Raw genomic sequence first — 18,871 nt, 5'->3', positions numbered from 1 at the left:
GCAGTGACCCGAGATCACACCACTGCACTCTAGCTTGGGCAACAGAGCAAGACTCCATCTCAAAAAAAAAAAAAAAAACTGACATCATTTATATCTTTAACACATATTGCTGCACAAAATTATGTATCAAGTATTTCATGTGGCAGTGAACTGTGTTTCTATCTCTTTATCTGTCCTTCAATGCTTTAGGCATAATACATTCTCAAAAGCTACTTGAATAGATGAAAACCAGTACAGGGCTCTAACAGGCCCTATACAATCGTCATCTTCCTCTCCCGCTCATCTCATCCCCTACCTCACTCCCCCTGACGCATTTGCTCTATCCACGTCAGCTCTCTTGCTGTCCTGAACTGCCATGTGCATTGCTTATGCTCTGGGGGCTCATTCAGTTGATAGTCATTTGTTGAACACCTACTATGTGACTTAATTAATAATTATTAATTATTAAATAATACTTATTATTAAGTAATAGTTAATATTAGTGGTACACTTAATATTAGTGTACCAATGTTAATTTCTAAGCTTTGATAAATGTATCATGGTTATGTAAAGTGGTAACATTAAGGGAAGCTGGGTGGAGGGTAAAGAACTTTCTATGTATCTTTGCAACTCTTCTAAATACTTTAAATTGTTTTAAAATCAAACAATTTTTTTTTTAAACAACATACAGTCCCTACCTTCAGGAACTCAAATTCTAGAGGAAAAGGTAGGCGTGTAAGCAAATAAGTCCACCAAAGTGAGTGAGAACGTCCAGGTCAGAAGTCATGTTCGGGACAGGATGTGAAGGGGAAGGAGGCAGGCCGGCTGTGCCAACCCTGTTATCCAGTAAAACCGTTTAACCTCCTGAAGCCTCAGTTTACTCCTCTGCAAAATGGGAACTAGACACGGGTCCTTGCAGGGCTGGTGGGAGCTCTGCAAACCGAAGTCACCATGGGACCGTTCATGCTGTCAGCAGCCAGGCCGAGCAGCACCTGCCGCCCTCCGAGTGACCCACCTGGAACTCCAGCCCGTAGATCACTGGTGCATCGTCCTCCATGCTGCGGGGAAGCGACCAGACCCCGGCCACTCACACGCTAAGGCCCTCGCTACGGCCGGCGCGTCCCCACCTCGCGGGCGTGTTCCCAGCGCCCATTCATTCCCTCCCCGCAGCAAACGACTCCAAACTGGCAGCCTTTCTGGACCAGAACAGCTTCCGTAGTGGCCACTTCCTATTTTTCGGATGTGTCATCAAGCTGTTCCTCACCGGTGACCAATGGCAGCGGCGCTGACTTTTGCGCATGCCCACTTGGGCTCACATCCGGGCTCTCAGCGCGCTGGCTACTGGCGGTGAGAACCCTGCCTGGAGGAAATAAGGTGGTGGGCGGAGCGGACCGTGGAGGCTGGCTCTGGGCGCAGACCGTTGGCAGCAAGCGGCGATTAGCCTTAGCTAGCCATCGCATCTAAGAATCGCTCGCGCCTTAGTTGGGCGCCGCCATGTATTGTCATTTGTACTGTACTTGGCGTTCCTGAGCGCTGGGTCAGCGCTTCACAAGCAGTGCCATAAGGAGCTTCATCCAACCCTATAAATAAGCTGTTAACACTTCCATTTTACAGATGAGACGCTGCAAAGTTGAGTAACACAGTCGCAGCGCATTGGTCCATTGGGTAGCCAGGATGGGCACCTGAGCTGTCTGACTCCCTTAGGTTCGGCCCCAGGTGCCCTAAGTCAGGGCCATGCCAAATGTATTTCTGCAGGTGCCCATCACTGTGTGGCAAAGGAAGTCCTACCAAGGATGGGGTTATCATGAAAGCCGGCACCGCACCACTGGTGGTCCTGGACCAGCATATGCCTCCGAATGGGAGTCGGAAGGGAAGGCCCTGGGGTTCCTAGAGGTCTCCAAAGAATGAAGACTTCTGGTGGAGAGACCGCCCCTCTTACGCATTCCGCCCAAAGTCCCTGCCCTGGCCTTGGGCCAGCAGAAATGGCATTGCAAGGACTCCAAAATACATCATAGCTGAACCACGCCGCTAGCCTGTTTCCACCGGAGCTTCCAGGACCCCGCACCTTTCCTCAATTTCTGTGATTAGCTTTCCCCTCTACCCTTTATTGACCTCCGTGACGGAAATGGTTGGGTCTGGTTTTGCTCAGTTGAGCAAGGCACGTGGTATGGAGTTAAGGCTGGATGAATATCTGTTGAGTGGATGAGATTTTAGAGATTACATTAGAAATCAAGCAGGCCGGGCGCGGTGGCTCACGCTTGTGATCCCAGCACTTTGGGAGGCCAAGGCGGGTGGATCACAAGGTCAGGAGTTCGAGACCTGCCTGGCCAACACAGTGAAACCCCATCTCTACAAAAAATACAAAAATTAGCCGGGAGTGGTGGCGGGCGCCTGTAATCCCAGCCACTCGGGAGGCTGAGGCAGGAGAATCGCTTGAACCCGGGAGGGGGAGGTTGCAGTGAACCGAGATCGCGCCACTGCACTCCAGCCTGGGTGACAGAGCCAGACTCGGTCTAAAAAAAAAAAGGAAAGAAAGAAAAAGTAAGAAAAGTAAGAAAGCAAGTAAGCAATGGCCCAGACGTGAGAATCATCCTTTTCAACCGCTCCGTTTGCCGATATTGCGGAGCTAACAGGGCCTTCATACTTCGGGATTAAATCCACCCACCTATCACTGATATCTTTATCATCAATTTTATTATGCAACTACTGCAGCTGCATGGTAAGAAACTTACAAAATACAGATAAACACAAAGACAAATCCCTAGAAACACTGATTTCTAGGCTATGCTGGCCAATAAAAATAGCCTAAGGGACTCCCTTTCACCCGCCGCATCTGCCACAGGCTTGCCTATTGCCTCTGAGTGACAGAATCAGGCTAGATGGAGTGTTGTCTCCGTTCCCATTTCCAAGTACAGGGTCCGTTTCCCTCAACTACCGGCTCCTGGTTGCCTAGACCCGTTCACATCTTGGGCTCCAGGCCCCGCTCGCAGCAGACGAACCGGAAACGAACCCCATTTCCGGCCTGGGACCATGGCCACGGGTTCCTGCACAAGGCATGCGCGGAAGTAGGCGTGCCGCGGCCCGGCACGCGCAGGCGCACAGAGCTTCCCGGGCTGCTGGTTCCTCTCGGATTCCCGGCTTCTGTCACCTTCTTGGACCCTGGTCACGGCCGCAGGTGACCCCCTTCCCCCAGCCCCAGTGGGCGGGTGGCAGGTGAGGATCAGGGCCTTGGCAGTCAAGAGGGAATGGGACCGTGTAGAGCCTCCTGGGGGAGGGAGCACGCCGGCCTCGGCCTCAGCCCGGGGGACCTTCTCTGGGGCCGATGCTAGAGTGGGCGTGGGGTCCGGGCGCGGGGTCGCCTGCCACCCGAGGGCGTCTGTGCCCCGCGGGCCTTGTGCCAGGCTCCACGCCGCCGCGGCCCTCGCGCTCCACGTCTGCAGAGGGCTGGAAGCGTCTCTGCAGCCCGCGGAGGTTACAGGGAGGGGAAGCTGGTGCGAAGCGGGTGGGAAGCTACCCGCTGGCGCGCGTCCAGGCGACCCCGAGACCCCCAGCCCCCCAGCTCCAGGCTCGGTGCCAGCCTGGCCCCCCAGCAAGCCCCTTAACTTCTCTTAGGCTTAATTCATCCTCCTGCGGAAAGAGGTTACTAATGACCTGCCTGCCAAACACAAAAAAGTGTTTGGATTCAACACTTTTGTTTCATTAACATGTTTTTGAATATACAGAGTCATGCTGTTTATTTTTCTACTCATTCTTTGTGCAAAATTGTATTTGCGAGATCCAAACATAATTTATATGTTAGATATGGAACAGTTCACCACTGATTTTTACTATTTTAATATGTTTTAGTATACCACAGTCTACTTATTTACTTATTACTGTGTCTACAAGCAGTGTTTATTTCCACTGTTTTTTTCTTTTTTTTTGAGATGGAGTCTTGTTCTGTCGCCAGGCTGGAATGCAGTGGCACGATCTCAGCTCACTGCAACCTCTTCTTCTGGGTTCAAGTGATTCTCCTGCCTCAGCCCCCCAAGTAGCTGGGTCTACAGGCGCCCGCCACCACGCCTGGCTAATTTTTTGTATTTTAGTAGAGACGGCGTTTCACCATGTTAGTCAGGATGGTCTCGATCTCCTGACCTTGTGATGTGCCTTCCTTGGCCTCCCAAAGTGCTGGGATTACAGGCGTGAGCCACTGTGTCCAGCCTGCTTTTTCTTTTAGGACTTAGAAGAAAGGTGTTTTGATTTGTTATTTATGGAAGTCAGCATCATAGCTTACACTGCTCATGTACAGGTATTCCTCCATGGTATGTATCTAGCAATGGAATTGCTAGGTCCTAGGTACTATGACCGCATATTAATTGTCTCAACCAAGACTCCTTTAAGAGTGAAAGGAGACACTTAATGATTTTACTGAGGCCAAGCACAGTGGCTCACGCCTGTAATCTCAGCACTTTGGCAGGCCAAGGTAGGAGGATCACTTGAGCCCAGAAGTTTGAGACCAGCCTGGCCAACATATTGAGCCCCCATCTCTACGAAAAATACAAAACTAGCTGAGTGTGGTGGCGCACACCTGTAGTCCCGGCTACTCCAGAGGCTGAGGCAGAAGGATGGGCTTGAGCCCAGAAGGTCAAGGCTGTAGTAAGCCACCATCGTCCCATTGCACTCCCGCCAGGGTGACAGAGCAAGACTATGTCTCAGAAAATAACAATACTAATAAAATAATAGTAATAACTTAAACCATGGGTGAAAAATTGTTCTGGGAAAAATAAAAATGTATAGTTATTGAAGTGATAAGATATGTGCTTTTTAAACTTTGCTAGATAATACCAAGTGGTTTCTCAACAGGGATGTTCAAAGGTACACCCCTTTCAGCCCTGTTGCTTATTTTCCTTATGGATCATTTAGTATCCTATTATTAATTTGTAGGAATTCTGTATGTATTCTTCATGTTAATCCTTTCTCAGTTACATTTGTTTGTTTCCCTTTTTATAGATTCTTAATGATACATTTGTTTGTTTCACTTTTTTTAGATTTTTCATGATAGAACTTTCCATTTTAATATAGCAAATGTATCCATTTTCCCTTTATGGTTTGTACTTATTTATTAGGCCTAGTTTATTATCTTATATTTTCTTTTGAAAGTTTTGAAGTTTTGCCTTTCACAGTTAATTTTTTTCTCCCCCGAGATGGAGTCTTGCTCTGTCACCCAGGCCGAAGTGTCTTGCCACGATCTCGGCTCACTGCAACCTCTGCCTCCTGGGTTCAAGTGATTCTCCTGCCTCAGCCTCCTGAGTAGCAGAGTAGCTGGGATTACAGGTACCCGTCACCACACTTGGCTAATTTTTGTATTTTTAGTAGAGATGGGGTTTTACCATGTTGGCCAGGCCCGTCTTGAACTCCTGACCTGGTGATCTGCCCGCCTCAGCCTCCGAAAGTGCTGGGATTACAGGCGTGAGCCACCGCACCCGGCCTTCACAGTTAAGTTTTTAATGTCCCTAAGATTGATACTGTGTCTGAGGTGAGGCAAGATTCCAAGTTTGTTTTTTCCCAGATGCATGATTTGTTGACACATCACTTGAGGGAAATCATCTCTTCCCTTAATGTGTGCAACACATTCCCTTGTGATAGTTCAGTCTTGTTTTCTGTTTTGTTTTGTTTTTTGAGATGAAGTTTTGCTGTTGTTGCCCAGGCTGGAGCACAACGGCACGATCTCGACTCGCTGCAACCTCCGCCTCCCGGGTTCAAGCAATTTTCCTGCCTCAGTCTCCCGAGTAGCTGGGATTACAGGCACCCGCCACCACGGCGGGCTAATTTTTGTATATTTAGTAGAGACAGTGTTTCACCATGTTGACCAGGCTGGTCTTGAATTTCTGACCTCAGGTGATCCACCCTCCTCGGCCTCCCAAATTGCTAGGATTACAGGCGTGAACCACCGTGCCCGGCCCAATAGTTCAGTCTTTCTACCATAGATTTTTTATGTATTCTACATAAATAATCATACATGAAGAATGAAGGTTTATATTTTTTTCTTTTCAGTTTTTATTGTAGCTTTTAGTTATTTTTTCGTGTCTTAATCCTGCCTGAGGCCTCTAGTATTAGGCAGCATAAAAATGTTGAAGAGGACATCTTTATCTTTTTTCTACTTTTAAAGAGAAAGCTCTAAACGTTTCACCGTTCATTTGAGGTTTCCTTTAGGTTTTTGGTAAGTACCCTTGATTGCGTTAAGGAGGTTGCGTTCTGTTGCTAGTTTGCTGACAGGTTTTATCTTGAGCAGATGCTGAATTTTATTAGATACTTTCTTGTGCATCTATTGAGATAGTCATGTACTTTTTATTATTTAATCTATCAGTGTGTTGAATTGCGTAAAAAGATTTCCTAGCATTAAACCAACAGTACATTTCTGGGATAACCTGAGTTTGGTATGAAGATAAATACATTGCTGATTCAGTTAGCTAATATTTCAAGATTTTTGCATGTGTGTTCATGAGTGAGATGATAGTTTCCCTTTTAGTATGGCCTTGTCATATTTTGGTCTCAAGATTATGTTAGCCTTATAAAGTGAATTGGGTCATGTGTCCTTTTTCTTCTCTGCAAGAATTTTTGTACTATAGGAATTATCTGTACGCAATCTTTGGTAGACTTTACTGGTAAACCATCTGGACCCTATATTTTCTTTGTGAGAAGACTTAACTACTAGTACTTTTTTTATGGTTATAGAACTATCTGGTCATATACACATGGTTATTACTACTGTCTGCTTTACATTTGAACCTTACATTGGAACAAGATTAGAGTACGGAAACCCTTGAAGTGAAGAAGCTATTTTGCTAAAAATTATATGTCCCTTGTAACAAAATCTAATGTATATAATTTATATAGATGTAACTTTATGTCTTCCCATTCATAAAAGCGTCATCTAAATCATGTTTTGTATCATTTTTATTTGAGCATTCCTCTTGATTTTCTAGAGAAGAAACCCTCAGATCCTTACAAGCATTTTCCTGCATCTAGATTTTATTTGTGTGAAAGCAAAAGTGATCATCCCTGCCCTAAATTATTAGGGCTTTTTATTACTTTGGTATTTACTTAAGAATAAAATTTATTTTTTTATTCTCTTCTCAAAAGTGGTCTGCAGGTATTAATGAAAATTTTGGACATTCCTATTTTATCAGTTCTCTTTAATTTACATTTTATAAAGTTTTTAAGCTTTATAATTTAGAAGCATTTTACCTTAATTTTTATTATTTTGGTAATTTTTTCTAGGCGATGTTCTTTGTTATTGTATCTCTGATAAACAGATTTCCCTAAATCTTAGAAGTTTAAAGCAGCTTCATCTTCATAATAGTAAGAATTGTTTCTTAAAAAATGTTTCGGCCGGGCGCGGTGGCTCAAGCCTGTAATCCCAGCACTTTGGGAGGCCGAGACGGGCGGATCACGAGGTCAGGAGATCGAGACCATCCTGGCTAACACGGTGAAACCCCGTCTCTACTAAAAAATACAAAAAACTAGCCGGGCGAGGTGGCGGGCGCCTGTAGTCCCAGCTACTCGGGAGGCTGAGACAGGAGAATGGCGTAAACCCGGGAGGCGGAGCTTGCAGTGAGCCGAGTTCGCACCACTGCACTCCAGCCTGGGTGACAGAGCCAGACTCCGTCTCAAAAAAAAAAAAAAAAATGTTTCTTCACAAAGGCAATACAACTTTTTAAATCTGTGAGATTGAATCAGAATTAGCTTTAGAACCTAGAATCTTGTTAGGGCTGAGGGGAGATGAGAGGGAGGGAAAATCCCTTTCTCTCATCATTAGCTTATATGGAAATAAATTCTTATTTCTAAAATAAAATATGCAGACCACGGTAGTGCCTTCAGGTCCTGCTTGGAGACTCCAGAGGGCACTGCCTCAGGCTGCTTGTTTGCTCCTTGTGCCCAGCCTCTACCCCTGTGCAGGTGGGACCTGAAGGAGCAGCCTTAGCATGCCCAGGGGGCTTCCCCCTTTGGGGTTCTAGGGCAGTTTGTTCTTCGGGCTCGCGGTGAAACATGGCAGGAAACAAAGGTTTTCCTCCTTTTCATTGGATTTTTTTATTCATTTGCACTTAACAATTATTGAATGAATGCATAAGGGAATTAGTAACTGACCAGGCTGAACCGGAAACTTCTTCAAATGTATAACTTGGATTAACTACTTTAACATAATGCTTTGGGAAGGCCGACTCTTTGGGAATACTGTGATGGAAGTGCTAACGGTGAGAAAAGGGTAGCCTTATCTAGAGATCAGCTAAGTGTCCTTTTTTAAGTGAAAAAGGTACGTGTTGTTTTATTCTGAAAAAAATCCCTTATCTTTTATCATAGTCTCTTAGATTTCCTTAACTTGAATTTGTTCACTATGAGAGTAAAACTACATAAAGTAAAAGTTTTTCAAGGAAAGGAACAAATACTTTTTTACAGTTCGAGCTCTTTGTTTCATTCTGTGGCCTCTACCAGCCAGTGGCCCCTCAACATGCCGACTTCGGCTGGTCCTGGTTTCCCCACTCACTGGCTATGTGATTTTGGCTAACATAGCCTCCCAAGGCCTCAGTGTCCTCATCTGTGAAACGAAGACAGGGCTAGCAGCTATCTCGGAGTGGTGTTCTGAGAATCACATAGGCATATGTGTATACAGCCAGGGGCATAGTATGTGCCGATAAATGTTAGCTAGTTGTGTTGCCAGCTTCAGCCATCAGTGCTTAGTGAGCGTGCTGTTGTTTTCTTACTGTGTAAGTTTTTCATGTCATTCTCACTGTCTCAGATTTCCAGAGTTAGGCAGATAATATGAGCTGGGGCAGGGGGGCGGACGGCATGGGGAAGAATGAAGAGACTATTATAAATTGAAGAGTCTTGGGAGAGGTTCATGGAAGAGGAGGGACTTAGCTGAGTCTCAGAATAAAATAGTGTTTATATGGCTGGAACCTCACACCTATTGGAATGGCTACTATGAAATAAAATAAAAACAAAATAACAAGTGTTGGCAAGGATGTGAATTGGAACGCTTGTCCGCTGTTGGTGGGAATGACAAATGGTTCAGCCACTATGAAAAACAGATTTTTGGTGCCTCAAAAAAAATTAAAAATAGAATTACCATATAATCCAGCAGTTATTTCTAGGTACATACCCAAAGTGATTGAAAGCAGGGTCTCAGAGAGATATTTGTACACCCACGTTCATTGCAGGAGTATCCACAATAGCTAAAAGATGGGAGCAACCCACATGTTCATCAACAGATAGCTGGATAAACCAAATGTAGTGTACGCATACCCTAGGTATTTTCCATCCATAAAAAGGAAGGAAAACAGACCAAACTGTAGTGTAAATAGCCCTTGAGGACTTCATGCTAAGTGAAATCAGCCAGTGAGAAGAAGACGATTATCAGGTGATTCTACTTACTTTATAGTGGGATGGTGGATGTTCTGGGCAGGGGGAGATGGGTATACGGGGGAATGTTTGATGGGGATAGGATATTAGTTTTGCAACATGAAAAGTGTTCTGGAGATTGGTTGCACAGAAATGTAGATGCACTTAACACTGCTGACCTTAAAGTGGTAAATTTTATGTGTATTTTACCATAATCAAAAGCACATGGATAAGAAGCTGGAGAAATGGAAGTCTGAGTCATTTGAGTCTATAAGCAATAGGCATTTTTCGGTTAAGGTAAACGAAGATCACACTGAGGGGCCTTCCTTCTGTCTTTGCTTTCAGGGGCATGGAGGACGCTGGCGGCGGCGAGGAGACCCCGGCCCCGGAGGCCCCGCACCCCCCTCAGCTCGCGCCTCCGGAGGAGCAGGGCTTGCTGTTCCACGAGGAAACCATCGATCTCGGCGGAGATGAGTTTGGATCCGAAGAGAACGAGACCGCGTCGGAAGGCTCGAGTCCTCTCGCGGACAAGCTGAACGAGCACATGATGGAGAGCGTCCTCATCTCCGACTCGCCCAACAACAGCGAGGGCGACGCGGGCGACCTGGGCCGAGCGCGGGAAGAAGCTGAGCCCGGAGGGGAAGGCGACCCCGGCCCGGAGCCCGCGAGCACCCCGAGTCCCACTGGCGAGGTCCACGGCGACTGTGCGCCCGAGGACGCCCCCGAGGACGCGGCCCCCAGGAGCGGAGGGGCCCCGAGGCAGGATGCGGCCCGCGAGGCCCCCGGCAGCGAAGCTGCGCGCCCGGAGCAGGAGCCTCCCGCTGCGGAGCCGGTCCCGGTGTGCACCATCTTCAGCCAGCGCGCGCCCCCGGCCCCCCGGGACGGCTTCGAGCCGCAGATGGTGAAGTCGCCCAGCTTCGGAGGCGCCAGCGAGGCCCCGGCCAGGACGCCGCCCCAGGCGGTGCAGCCCAGCCCCAGCCTCAGCACGTTCTTCGGAGACGCGGCCGCCAGCCACTCCTTGGCCTCGGACTTCTTCGACTCCTTCACGACCTCCGCCTTCGTTTCCGTCAGCAACCCCGGCGCGGGCTCCCCGGCTCCCGCCAGCCCGCCTCGCGTGTCTGTGCCCGGGACCGAGGGGCGCCCCGAACCCGCGGCCATGCGAGGACCCCAGGCCGCTGCGCCCCCGGCGTCGCCAGAGCCCTTCGCGCACATCCAGGCAGTGTTTGCGGGGAGTGACGACCCCTTCGCCACCGCCCTGAGCATGAGCGAGATGGACCGGAGGAACGACGCCTGGCTCCCCGGCGAGGCCACGCGTGGAGTCCTGCGGGCCGTGGCCGCCCAGCAGCGCGGCGCCGTGTTCGTGGACAAGGAGAACCTTACCATGCCGGGCCTCAGGTTCGACAACATCCAGGTGAGCCCGGGTCTCCCGCCTCCGCAGGGCGCGCCTCCCCTCTGCCTCTGAGACACGCGTGGTGCCCCTCAAAGGACGGGGAAAGCCTTGTTTTCAGTAGTTCCTAACATCCGATTGGGAGCGGCTGTGTTCCTCTGAGCCTGGGTAATTAGGCTCTGTTGGTTTCCCCAACAGAATGTATTTGATGGACTGCTACTCAGAGATGCAGAAATAAATACCAGCAAGGCAGACAGTTCGATGGTAGTTCTCTCAGTTAGTTCTCCATGTCCTGTAATCCATCTGACTTTTGAACTCCGGTAAATGATAAATCCATTTCTTTCTTTAAAATAGGGAAAAATACATTCCTGTAACATTTAACGTGCCTGATGTAGAATTTTTATAGGTTGAATAAGAAAAATATGCGTGACCCAAAAAGTAACAAATCACATAAATATGTAAATGTTAAGCTAAATAGTAATATAAAAATATTCGATCTCACTGCTAATGAAAGACAACGCAGGATTTTTTTCGGTGCCGCTTTGCCAGCCGGAGACCTCCGCGGTCGGCAATGCCCCTACCCAGGCCTCTTGGCCCAGGTTCGCCCACTAGGCCTGCCGGGCCGCCCTGGCTTGCGCTTTGGCATATCCCGTGGCCTCGGTGACTGTGCTCTCAGCCCTCAGCAGGTGGGTTGTGCGAGCAACCGAGTGCAGGGGTCCTGGGGCTTCTCCAACCGCCAGCACAGGAGTAGGCTCCACGCGGGGCTTGTAGCTGGACCAGGCATATGACAAGTGACTCCCACAGTGGACTCTCGCCTCCAGGCGAGGGGAACACCGTGGCGCCCAAACAGCGACGCCCGCGACCCCGAAGCCCCAGAAGGGATGTTGGAGCGTGCGCTCGGCTCTTTTCGACCCGCGTCGATCCCGTTGAGCGGGGCAGCCGAAGGGAGTGGGGGATGGAGGGTTACAGGGTTACTGCTGTCTTGGTATCTGCATTCCGCGGAGTCCTGAGTTCCTGGCCTGCCTCCAAGAGAACGAGATTACGCTGACAACCAGAGTGTGAGGAGGGCGGACAAGAGATTTATTGAGCACAAAACAGCTCTCAGCCCAGAGGGGAGGCGAGAGTGGTCTCTCTCCTGATGTGGCTGACTCAGGGGCTTTTTTGGGCTCAGAATGGAGGGGTGCATGCTGATTGTGAGCATGCAAAAAAGAAGGCTAAAACGAAGTCACCACTCAAAGGTGGGAACGATAGTGGAAAAAACCAACTGGGGAAGGGTAGGTATATGTAAAATAGGTGAAGAGGGGTAATCAGTCAGATAAAAGTGCGCCACATGGGACGAGAGGGTCTCAGTCCCTTTCATGGGTTTATCCGGGACTTGCAGCCAGGCTTTAAACTCTGGAGCTCGACAGTCAGGTTTCACCGGGGACGTCCTGTCTGCCTAGAATTTGTCTGCCTGAGATTTGTCTGCCTCCTGCTGCCATCACACTCAGTCATTTCCATTTCCATCTATCAATCATGATGTACTGTTTGTTGAAGTGTGGGAAAATAGTCTCTCTAAGGCAGCCGAGATGAGACCAAAATCAGTACAAACATATTTAAGTAAATTTTAAAATGTACATCAACATGTGCATTTCCTTTGACCCAGAAATTCCACTCTTAGGAATGTATTGTGAGGAGATAATCATACTTGTATACATATACCAGCTGTTGAGATGTCTATCAGGGTGGTTTATATTTGCGAAGAATCTGAAATAATCTAAAAGCCCATTATTAGGAGACTTGAATACATATGACTCACCTCATCTTTACAATGGAATATTGATGTAAGTTTTTAAAATGAAGAAGGGATGAACAGGCGGAACATAGAGGATTTTAAGGCAATGAAACTATTCTGTGTGATACTTTAATGCTGCGTACGTGTTGTTATTTATTTTACCAAGCCCATGGAATGTACCACACCAAAAGTCTACCCTCATGTAAGCTGTGGACTTCGGGTGACAATGATGTGTCCGTGTCCGTGTAGATTCATCAGTTGCAGTAAGTGGACCACTCTGGCGAGGTGTGTTGCTAATGGGCAAGACTGTGTGTTGGGGGGGACAGGCAGTATATGGAAGATCTCTATACCCTGCTTAATTTTGCAGCAAACCTAAAAGTGCTCTGAATAATAAAATCTTCCTCTGATCATTGGTGAGTAATAATATAAGTTGTAAAATCTATTTTTAAAAAACATATAAAACAGAATACTTAATGAGGTTCATCTCATACTGTTAAATTTGAAAATCAGGACAGACGATAACATGTAGCATGCATAGTATGATAAAATTTTTTATAAATATATGTATACATATGTATCAGATTAAATCATATGCATGTCAGTTTTAGTTTATTGCAACCAAATTGTGGGACAGGATTAGTAGTTTCCATATGGCACTGTACATGGCGGGGCGCCCCACCTCCCAGCTTACTGGCCTCGGGTCCTGTGCGCATCTGTTTTCCTGAACTGAAAGAAGGACCTACAGCCCTCTTTAGTGCAGCCACTTACCCACTCCTGAACACAGGCGGGTAAGCCAATAAGCCAGTTGTATGACTGTGACTATTTTTATTGAATTGATAGATGGCTGAGACCTAGGAGTGATGAATTCTCTAGGAAAAGAAAAGTGACATGCTAGAGAAATGAAGCCAATTAATTTTTTCAGATAACTGAAGTGTAAGCCTATAGACATCCATATTTTGGGTATTTTACATGGCAGTCTTTCCAGAGTATTCATTGACTAATTTACTAATATTCATTTACTGTATTTATTGTGTGCTTACTCTTGACCAGGCATTGGTCTAGGCATCCTTCTCTACCCTCTTAGGCAGAATATACTGAGCATAATTTAACCTTTGCAGGATCTTTTTAATGAATACCAATTCCGGACTTTGATGTCAGGGGTATTTGGATTGTAGGATTAGATTTATTTGTCGCTGAATCCTTACCTGTTCTCCCACTCCCTGGTCTTGTCTCTGTACCCTGTACCCCCAAGATGGCTTTCGTGTTCTTCTCCATGTTTCTTCCCTTCTCTCTCTTGTTTGTCCTCTCTGCTGTGAAATTCCTTTAACATCTGTGGGTCTGGCCTTTAGCACTGTCTTTCAAACCCTCTGATGCTCGCCGTTTCCTTCTCCCTCTGACTGTAACTCAGAGGAAATCTGAAGGCTGCCACAGGAAAGACTTAACCTATTGCTTCCGAACTGGGTGCTGGAGTCCAAGGGTCTTAGGTACATTTGGAAATGGGCAGGGGTGTTTCACTTTGGTTGACAAAAGGGCTGGGGTGAGCATATGACATTTTGTGAGTAGGGCTAAGAGTACTGAATACCTTGCAGCAAGCTCAAAGCTTTCAAGGAATGGAAAGCACCTGTTCCTTAAAAAAGCTGAAAGGTCTCTGATTCAGTCCAGTTTCTCCTTTTATGATGAGGAAACAGATCCGAATGACTTGTGCGTTCACCAGCAAGCCTGCCATGTCCCAGACATCCTCTCTCCTTGTGACACAAAGGAGGGCGTGGTGCCCATCCGCCAGCCCAGACCAGGACAGATGGCCTAGACAAGGGAAGGCAGACCTGCAAATGGATAATTTCAGTGCACTGTGGCTCAGTAGAGGTCCAGGCAGATTCCCATGGGCGTGTTCACCCTAGGTAATGCAGCCAGTACACTGCAGAGCCAGTGCCAGAACACAGGTCCTGTTTGCCTTAGTTCTGGCCTCTTTGTCTTATGTTGTAGTTCTCTCTACCATAGAAAATGACTAATTATATTTCTCTCAGAAAGATTTCTGTTTAAATCAAAGAACTAGAAACAGCGCTAATTATCAGGGAAATGCAAATCAAAACCACAATGAGATATCATGGCTATTAACCAAAAACTCTGGAGACAGCAAGAGTTGGTGAGGGTGTAGGGAAAGGGACCCCTGTACACTGTTGGTTGGAATGTGAATTAATACAGCCATTATGGAAAACATTATGGAGGTGCCCTAAAAAGTTAAAAATAGAGCTGCCATATGATCTAACAGTCCCCCATTCTGGGTATGTATCCAAAGGAATTGAAATCAGGATCTCAGAGAGATGCCTGCGCTCTATGTTCACTGCAGAATTCTTCACAGTAGCCCAGATAGGGAATCAACCTAAGCGCCCATCGACAGGTGAGAGGACAGAGAATGTGGTATATAGTGGCTTGCGCCCATAATCCCAACTTCTCAGGAGGCTGAGGCAGGAGGATCACTTGAGCCATAGTGTTCAAAGCTGCAATGAGCTGTGATTGCACCACTGCACTCCAGCGTGGATAACAGAGTAAGACCTGTCTCTTAAAAAATAAAGAAAATATACACAATGAAATTCTATTTAGTCCTTAAAAAACAAGGGGAAACCTTGCCATTTGTGACTCTATGCATGCACCTGGTGGACATTAGGTTAAGTGAAATAAGCCAGACACAAGATGATGAATACCACATGATCTCATTTACATGTGGAATCTACAAAAGTCGGACTCATAGAAGCTGGGGCCTGGGAGTGTGAGGGGCATGGGGAGATGTTACTCAAAGGGTACAGAGCTTCATTTATGCAAGAGGAAGGAGTGTTGGGGATGGAATGTACATTTAGCATGGTGACTGTAGTTAGTAATACTGCAGTGTTTACTTGAAATTTGATGAGAGCAGATTTCAAGTGTCCGCTCACCACCCTCACACATGTACACACACACAGTAACTATGGGTAGTGACGGTTGTGTTAATTATTTGGATTTGGAATTCAGTACACAATGTCTCCTTATAACAAATGATCATGTTGTATATCTTGAATATATATAATTTGTATTTGTCAACTAAATATTCTAAAATTTAAAAATAAAATGCCTTTTCTATTTACCCACATTAAAAAAAAAAAAAGAAGAAGAACTGGAAGTCAAATGGCTTCACTTTAGTGTTCTATAAAGAATGAGTAGCTAAGTCTCCTCCAGGGTCCCAGAAGTTGCCTGATACGTAGACATATCCCTGATCAGTATGTGAACTTAGAAAGAGTCTTGAATTGGAAGAATTGGTTTCAAATTGTTGCTTTGCCAATAACCTGTGTAACGTAAGGGAATTCATTGAACATCTGTGGCTCTATTTTCTTCTCTGTAAAATGAAAGGTTTTGGTAAGTCTGTCAGTCAGGCTGTAGGCTCAGCTGCATTAACAAAGCAAGGCAAAGGTACGGTGGCTGGAATGGGATCCCTGTTTATTTCAGGGTGGTGGAACACTTTGGAGATATGAACTAGCCCTGTGGATTGGCTCCACCTTCCTCAACCAAGTCCAGGAAGCGTTTTCCCATTGCTGTCTTCCAGCTATCGGGAAGAGGGAAAGGCTGGAGAGCTCTGCAGTATTCCTTTTACGATGCGTCATCTGGAAGACAATGTGTCCACTCACATCCCACTGCCTAGGATTTAGTCACTTGGCCACACCAAGCTGCAAGAAAGGCTGAAAATAGTCTTTAGGTAAGGGGTCATGTTCCCAGGCAAAACCGAAGTTCTGTTACTAGAAGAAGGGGAGGGCCAGGCTCGGTGGCTCACACCTGTAATCCCAGCACTTTGGGAGGCCGAAGCGGGCGGATCACGAGGTCAGGAGATCGAGACCATCCTGGTTAGCATGGTGAAACCCCATCTCTAGTAAAAATACAAAAAATAGCCAGGTGTGGTGGTACACGTTTGCAGTCCCAGCTACTTGGGAGGCTAAGGCAGGAGAATCACTTGAACCCAGGAAGCAGAGGTGGCAGTGAGCTGAGATCACACCATTGCATTCCAGCCTGGGCAACTTTGCATTCCAGCCACTCTGACACTTTGTCTAAAGTAAAAAAAAAAAAAAGAAGAAGAAGGGGGAGATCAAAGATTGGTGGATGATGGCTGAGAGTCTCCTCCAGTGAGTCCTTCCAGCACCAAAAATCTTGAATCTAGAATCCATAATTACTGCCAGCCTTGAGCCTTTGCTGTTAACTAAATTCCCTCTGCTGCATATATAAGAATTATCCAGGTTGTAAGTACGTTCAAAACCCATTTTCTAGTAAATTATGTTATAAATCGTAGGTGAGTTTTTAGAATAAAGCACAAAGGGCTCTCTAGGTGGAACTTATTATAGAGAGAGAATGTTGTATATTCTGTCTCTCACACACACACTCACACATACTCTCTCCTGGTGTTAGTAATTTAGCAAATGAGAATGTTGGGAAAGCATATTTGAGCACAGTCGTTTGTGTGGATATATTTTCGTTTCTCTTGGGTAAAAACTTACTAGCATACTTTCTGGGGTTTATGATAAGTGTGCATTTCGTTCTATAAGAAATAGAACAGTTTCCAAAGTGGGCACACTATTTCACATTTCCATCAGCAGCCCATGAGAGTTCCAATTCTTTTATATCCATGGTATCATCAACTTTTTTCGATTTTTGCATTTCTCTGATGACTGAGGTTAAACAGGCTACTTGATACGTAGGATCTGACCTATTAATCCTTTGATATATAGGTTATTTGTATATCTTTATAAAGTATCTCTTCAGATGTTTTCTCCATCCTTCAGACTGTGGATATTTGTCTTATTGTTACTGTGTTTTAAGAGTTCTGTAAATATCCTAGTTGGAAATGAGCTATCATACACCATAGATGTGTTTCAAATTTTTTTTTTTACTATTCTGTGCCTTGTTTTTGCATTTTCTTAGGTATCTTTTGAAGGGCAGAAATTTTAATTTTGGGTGCAGGTGTACTAGTTACAGATTCTTGCAGCTTTTATTGATTTCAAAATTATTACATCTTTTTTTTTTTTTTTTTTTCGAGGCAGAATCTTGCTCTGTCTCCCAGGCTGGAGTACAGTTTTGCAATCACAGCTCACTGTAACCTCCTCCTCCCAGGTTTAAGTGATTCTCATGCCTCAGCCTCCAAAGTAGCTGGGACTACAGGCATGCACCACCACACCCAGCTAATTTTTTTTTTTTTTTTTTTTTTTTTTGAGACATAGTCTCACTCTGTCATTTAGGCTGGAGTGCAGTGACACAATCTCGGCTCACTCCAACCTCCGCCTCCCAGGCTCAAGCAATTCCCCTGCCTCAGCCTCCTGAGTAGCTGGGATTATAGACATGCGCCACCACACCCAGCTAATTTTTGTAATTTTAGTAGACAGGGGTTTCGCCATGTTGGTCAGGCTGGTCTCAAACTCCTGATGTCAAGTGATCCGCTCACCTCAGCTTCCCAAAGTGCTGGAATGACAGGAGTTGAGCCAGTGCGCCTGGCCAGTTCTTGTATTTTTAGTAGAGACAGGGCCTCACCATGTTGGCCAGGCTGGTCTTGAACTCATGGCCTCAAGTGATCTGCCTGCCTTGGCCTCCCAAAGTGCTAGGATTACAGGCATGAGCCACCATGCTCAGCCTCATCTTCATTATTAAAGCTTATTTTCGCTGAATATACAACATGTTTACAGTATGTAGAATTCTAGGTTAGCAGGGTTTTTTTTCTTTTTAGAGCTTGTAAGATGCCATCCCACTGTCTTTTGACTTGCATAGTTTCTGATGAGAAGTCTGTAGTGATTCTTATCCTTGCTCTTCTGTGCCTAATTGCATATTTTTCCTCTAGGTGCTTTTACGATTTTATCCCTGGTTTTTCAGCAGTTTGGTTCTGACGTACCTTCACGTGGGATTTATGTTTCTCTTGCTCAGCATTCGTTGACCATCTTGGATCTGAGAGTTTATCATTTTTGTCAATTTGGGGAAATTTTTGGTCATTATTTCTTCAGGTATTTTTTGTGTTTTTTCTCTTTCCTACTTCTGGAACCTCCCAAGTATACATACTGCTTAATATTGCCACAGAAGTTACTGAGGATCTGTTTTTGTTAATGTTTTTATTTTCCAGTCTTTTTCTCTTTGTGGTTAAGTTTAGAATTTCTATTGCTCTCCTTAAGTTCACTCATCTTTTCTTCTGACTTTTTAGTTTGCAGCTAATCCTATTGACTTTTCCGTGTTTTTTATCTCTGGAATTTTTATGTGGTTCTTCTTTGTATCATTTTTCTTATCATTTTCAAGCTTTACTTTAAGCTCTTGAGAACATTTATAAGAGACACCTTAAAGTTCTTTTCTGAGCTGGG

At 45.9% G+C, this 18,871-nt stretch overlaps 2 protein-coding genes across 29 annotated transcripts in view; one reads left to right on the top strand and one right to left on the bottom strand.

The window, feature by feature from the left end:
- EIPR1 (EARP complex and GARP complex interacting protein 1) overlaps nucleotides 1-1,187 on the bottom strand; it is a 174,350-nt gene extending 173,163 nt beyond the window's left edge. For all 5 annotated transcript variants that reach the window (XM_065527476.1, XM_074012443.1, XM_045369872.2 and 2 more), the window contains exon 1: nucleotides 995-1,187. Coding sequence is in view for 2 of the 5 variants with exons in the window: in XM_045369872.2 (XP_045225807.1) it covers nucleotides 995-1,036 (42 nt within the window). In the remaining 3 variants the exon portion in view is untranslated. The remainder of the gene's footprint in view (nucleotides 1-994) is intronic.
- A 1,882-nt stretch (nucleotides 1,188-3,069) lies between these two features.
- TRAPPC12 (trafficking protein particle complex subunit 12) overlaps nucleotides 3,070-18,871 on the top strand; it is a 104,884-nt gene continuing 89,082 nt past the window's right edge. For 9 of the 24 annotated variants that reach the window (XR_012422709.1, XM_065527472.1, XM_045369862.2 and 6 more), the window contains exons 1-2: nucleotides 3,070-3,154; nucleotides 9,703-10,768. Coding sequence is in view for 21 of the 24 variants with exons in the window: in XM_065527472.1 (XP_065383544.1) it covers nucleotides 9,707-10,768 (1,062 nt within the window). In the remaining 3 variants the exon portion in view is untranslated. Of the gene's footprint in view, nucleotides 3,193-5,162; nucleotides 5,293-9,702; nucleotides 10,769-18,871 lie in introns of all 24 variants that reach the window. The other 15 variants (XR_012422710.1, XM_074012432.1, XM_045369863.2 and 12 more) reach the window with 3 other exon arrangements.

Source organism: Macaca fascicularis, chromosome 13, assembly GCF_037993035.2.
Source record: "Macaca fascicularis isolate 582-1 chromosome 13, T2T-MFA8v1.1".
NCBI classification, from domain to species: Eukaryota; Metazoa; Chordata; class Mammalia; order Primates; family Cercopithecidae; genus Macaca; species Macaca fascicularis.
The sequence above is the reverse complement of the archived record's forward strand: the minus strand, read 5'-3'. Positions and strand labels throughout refer to the sequence as shown.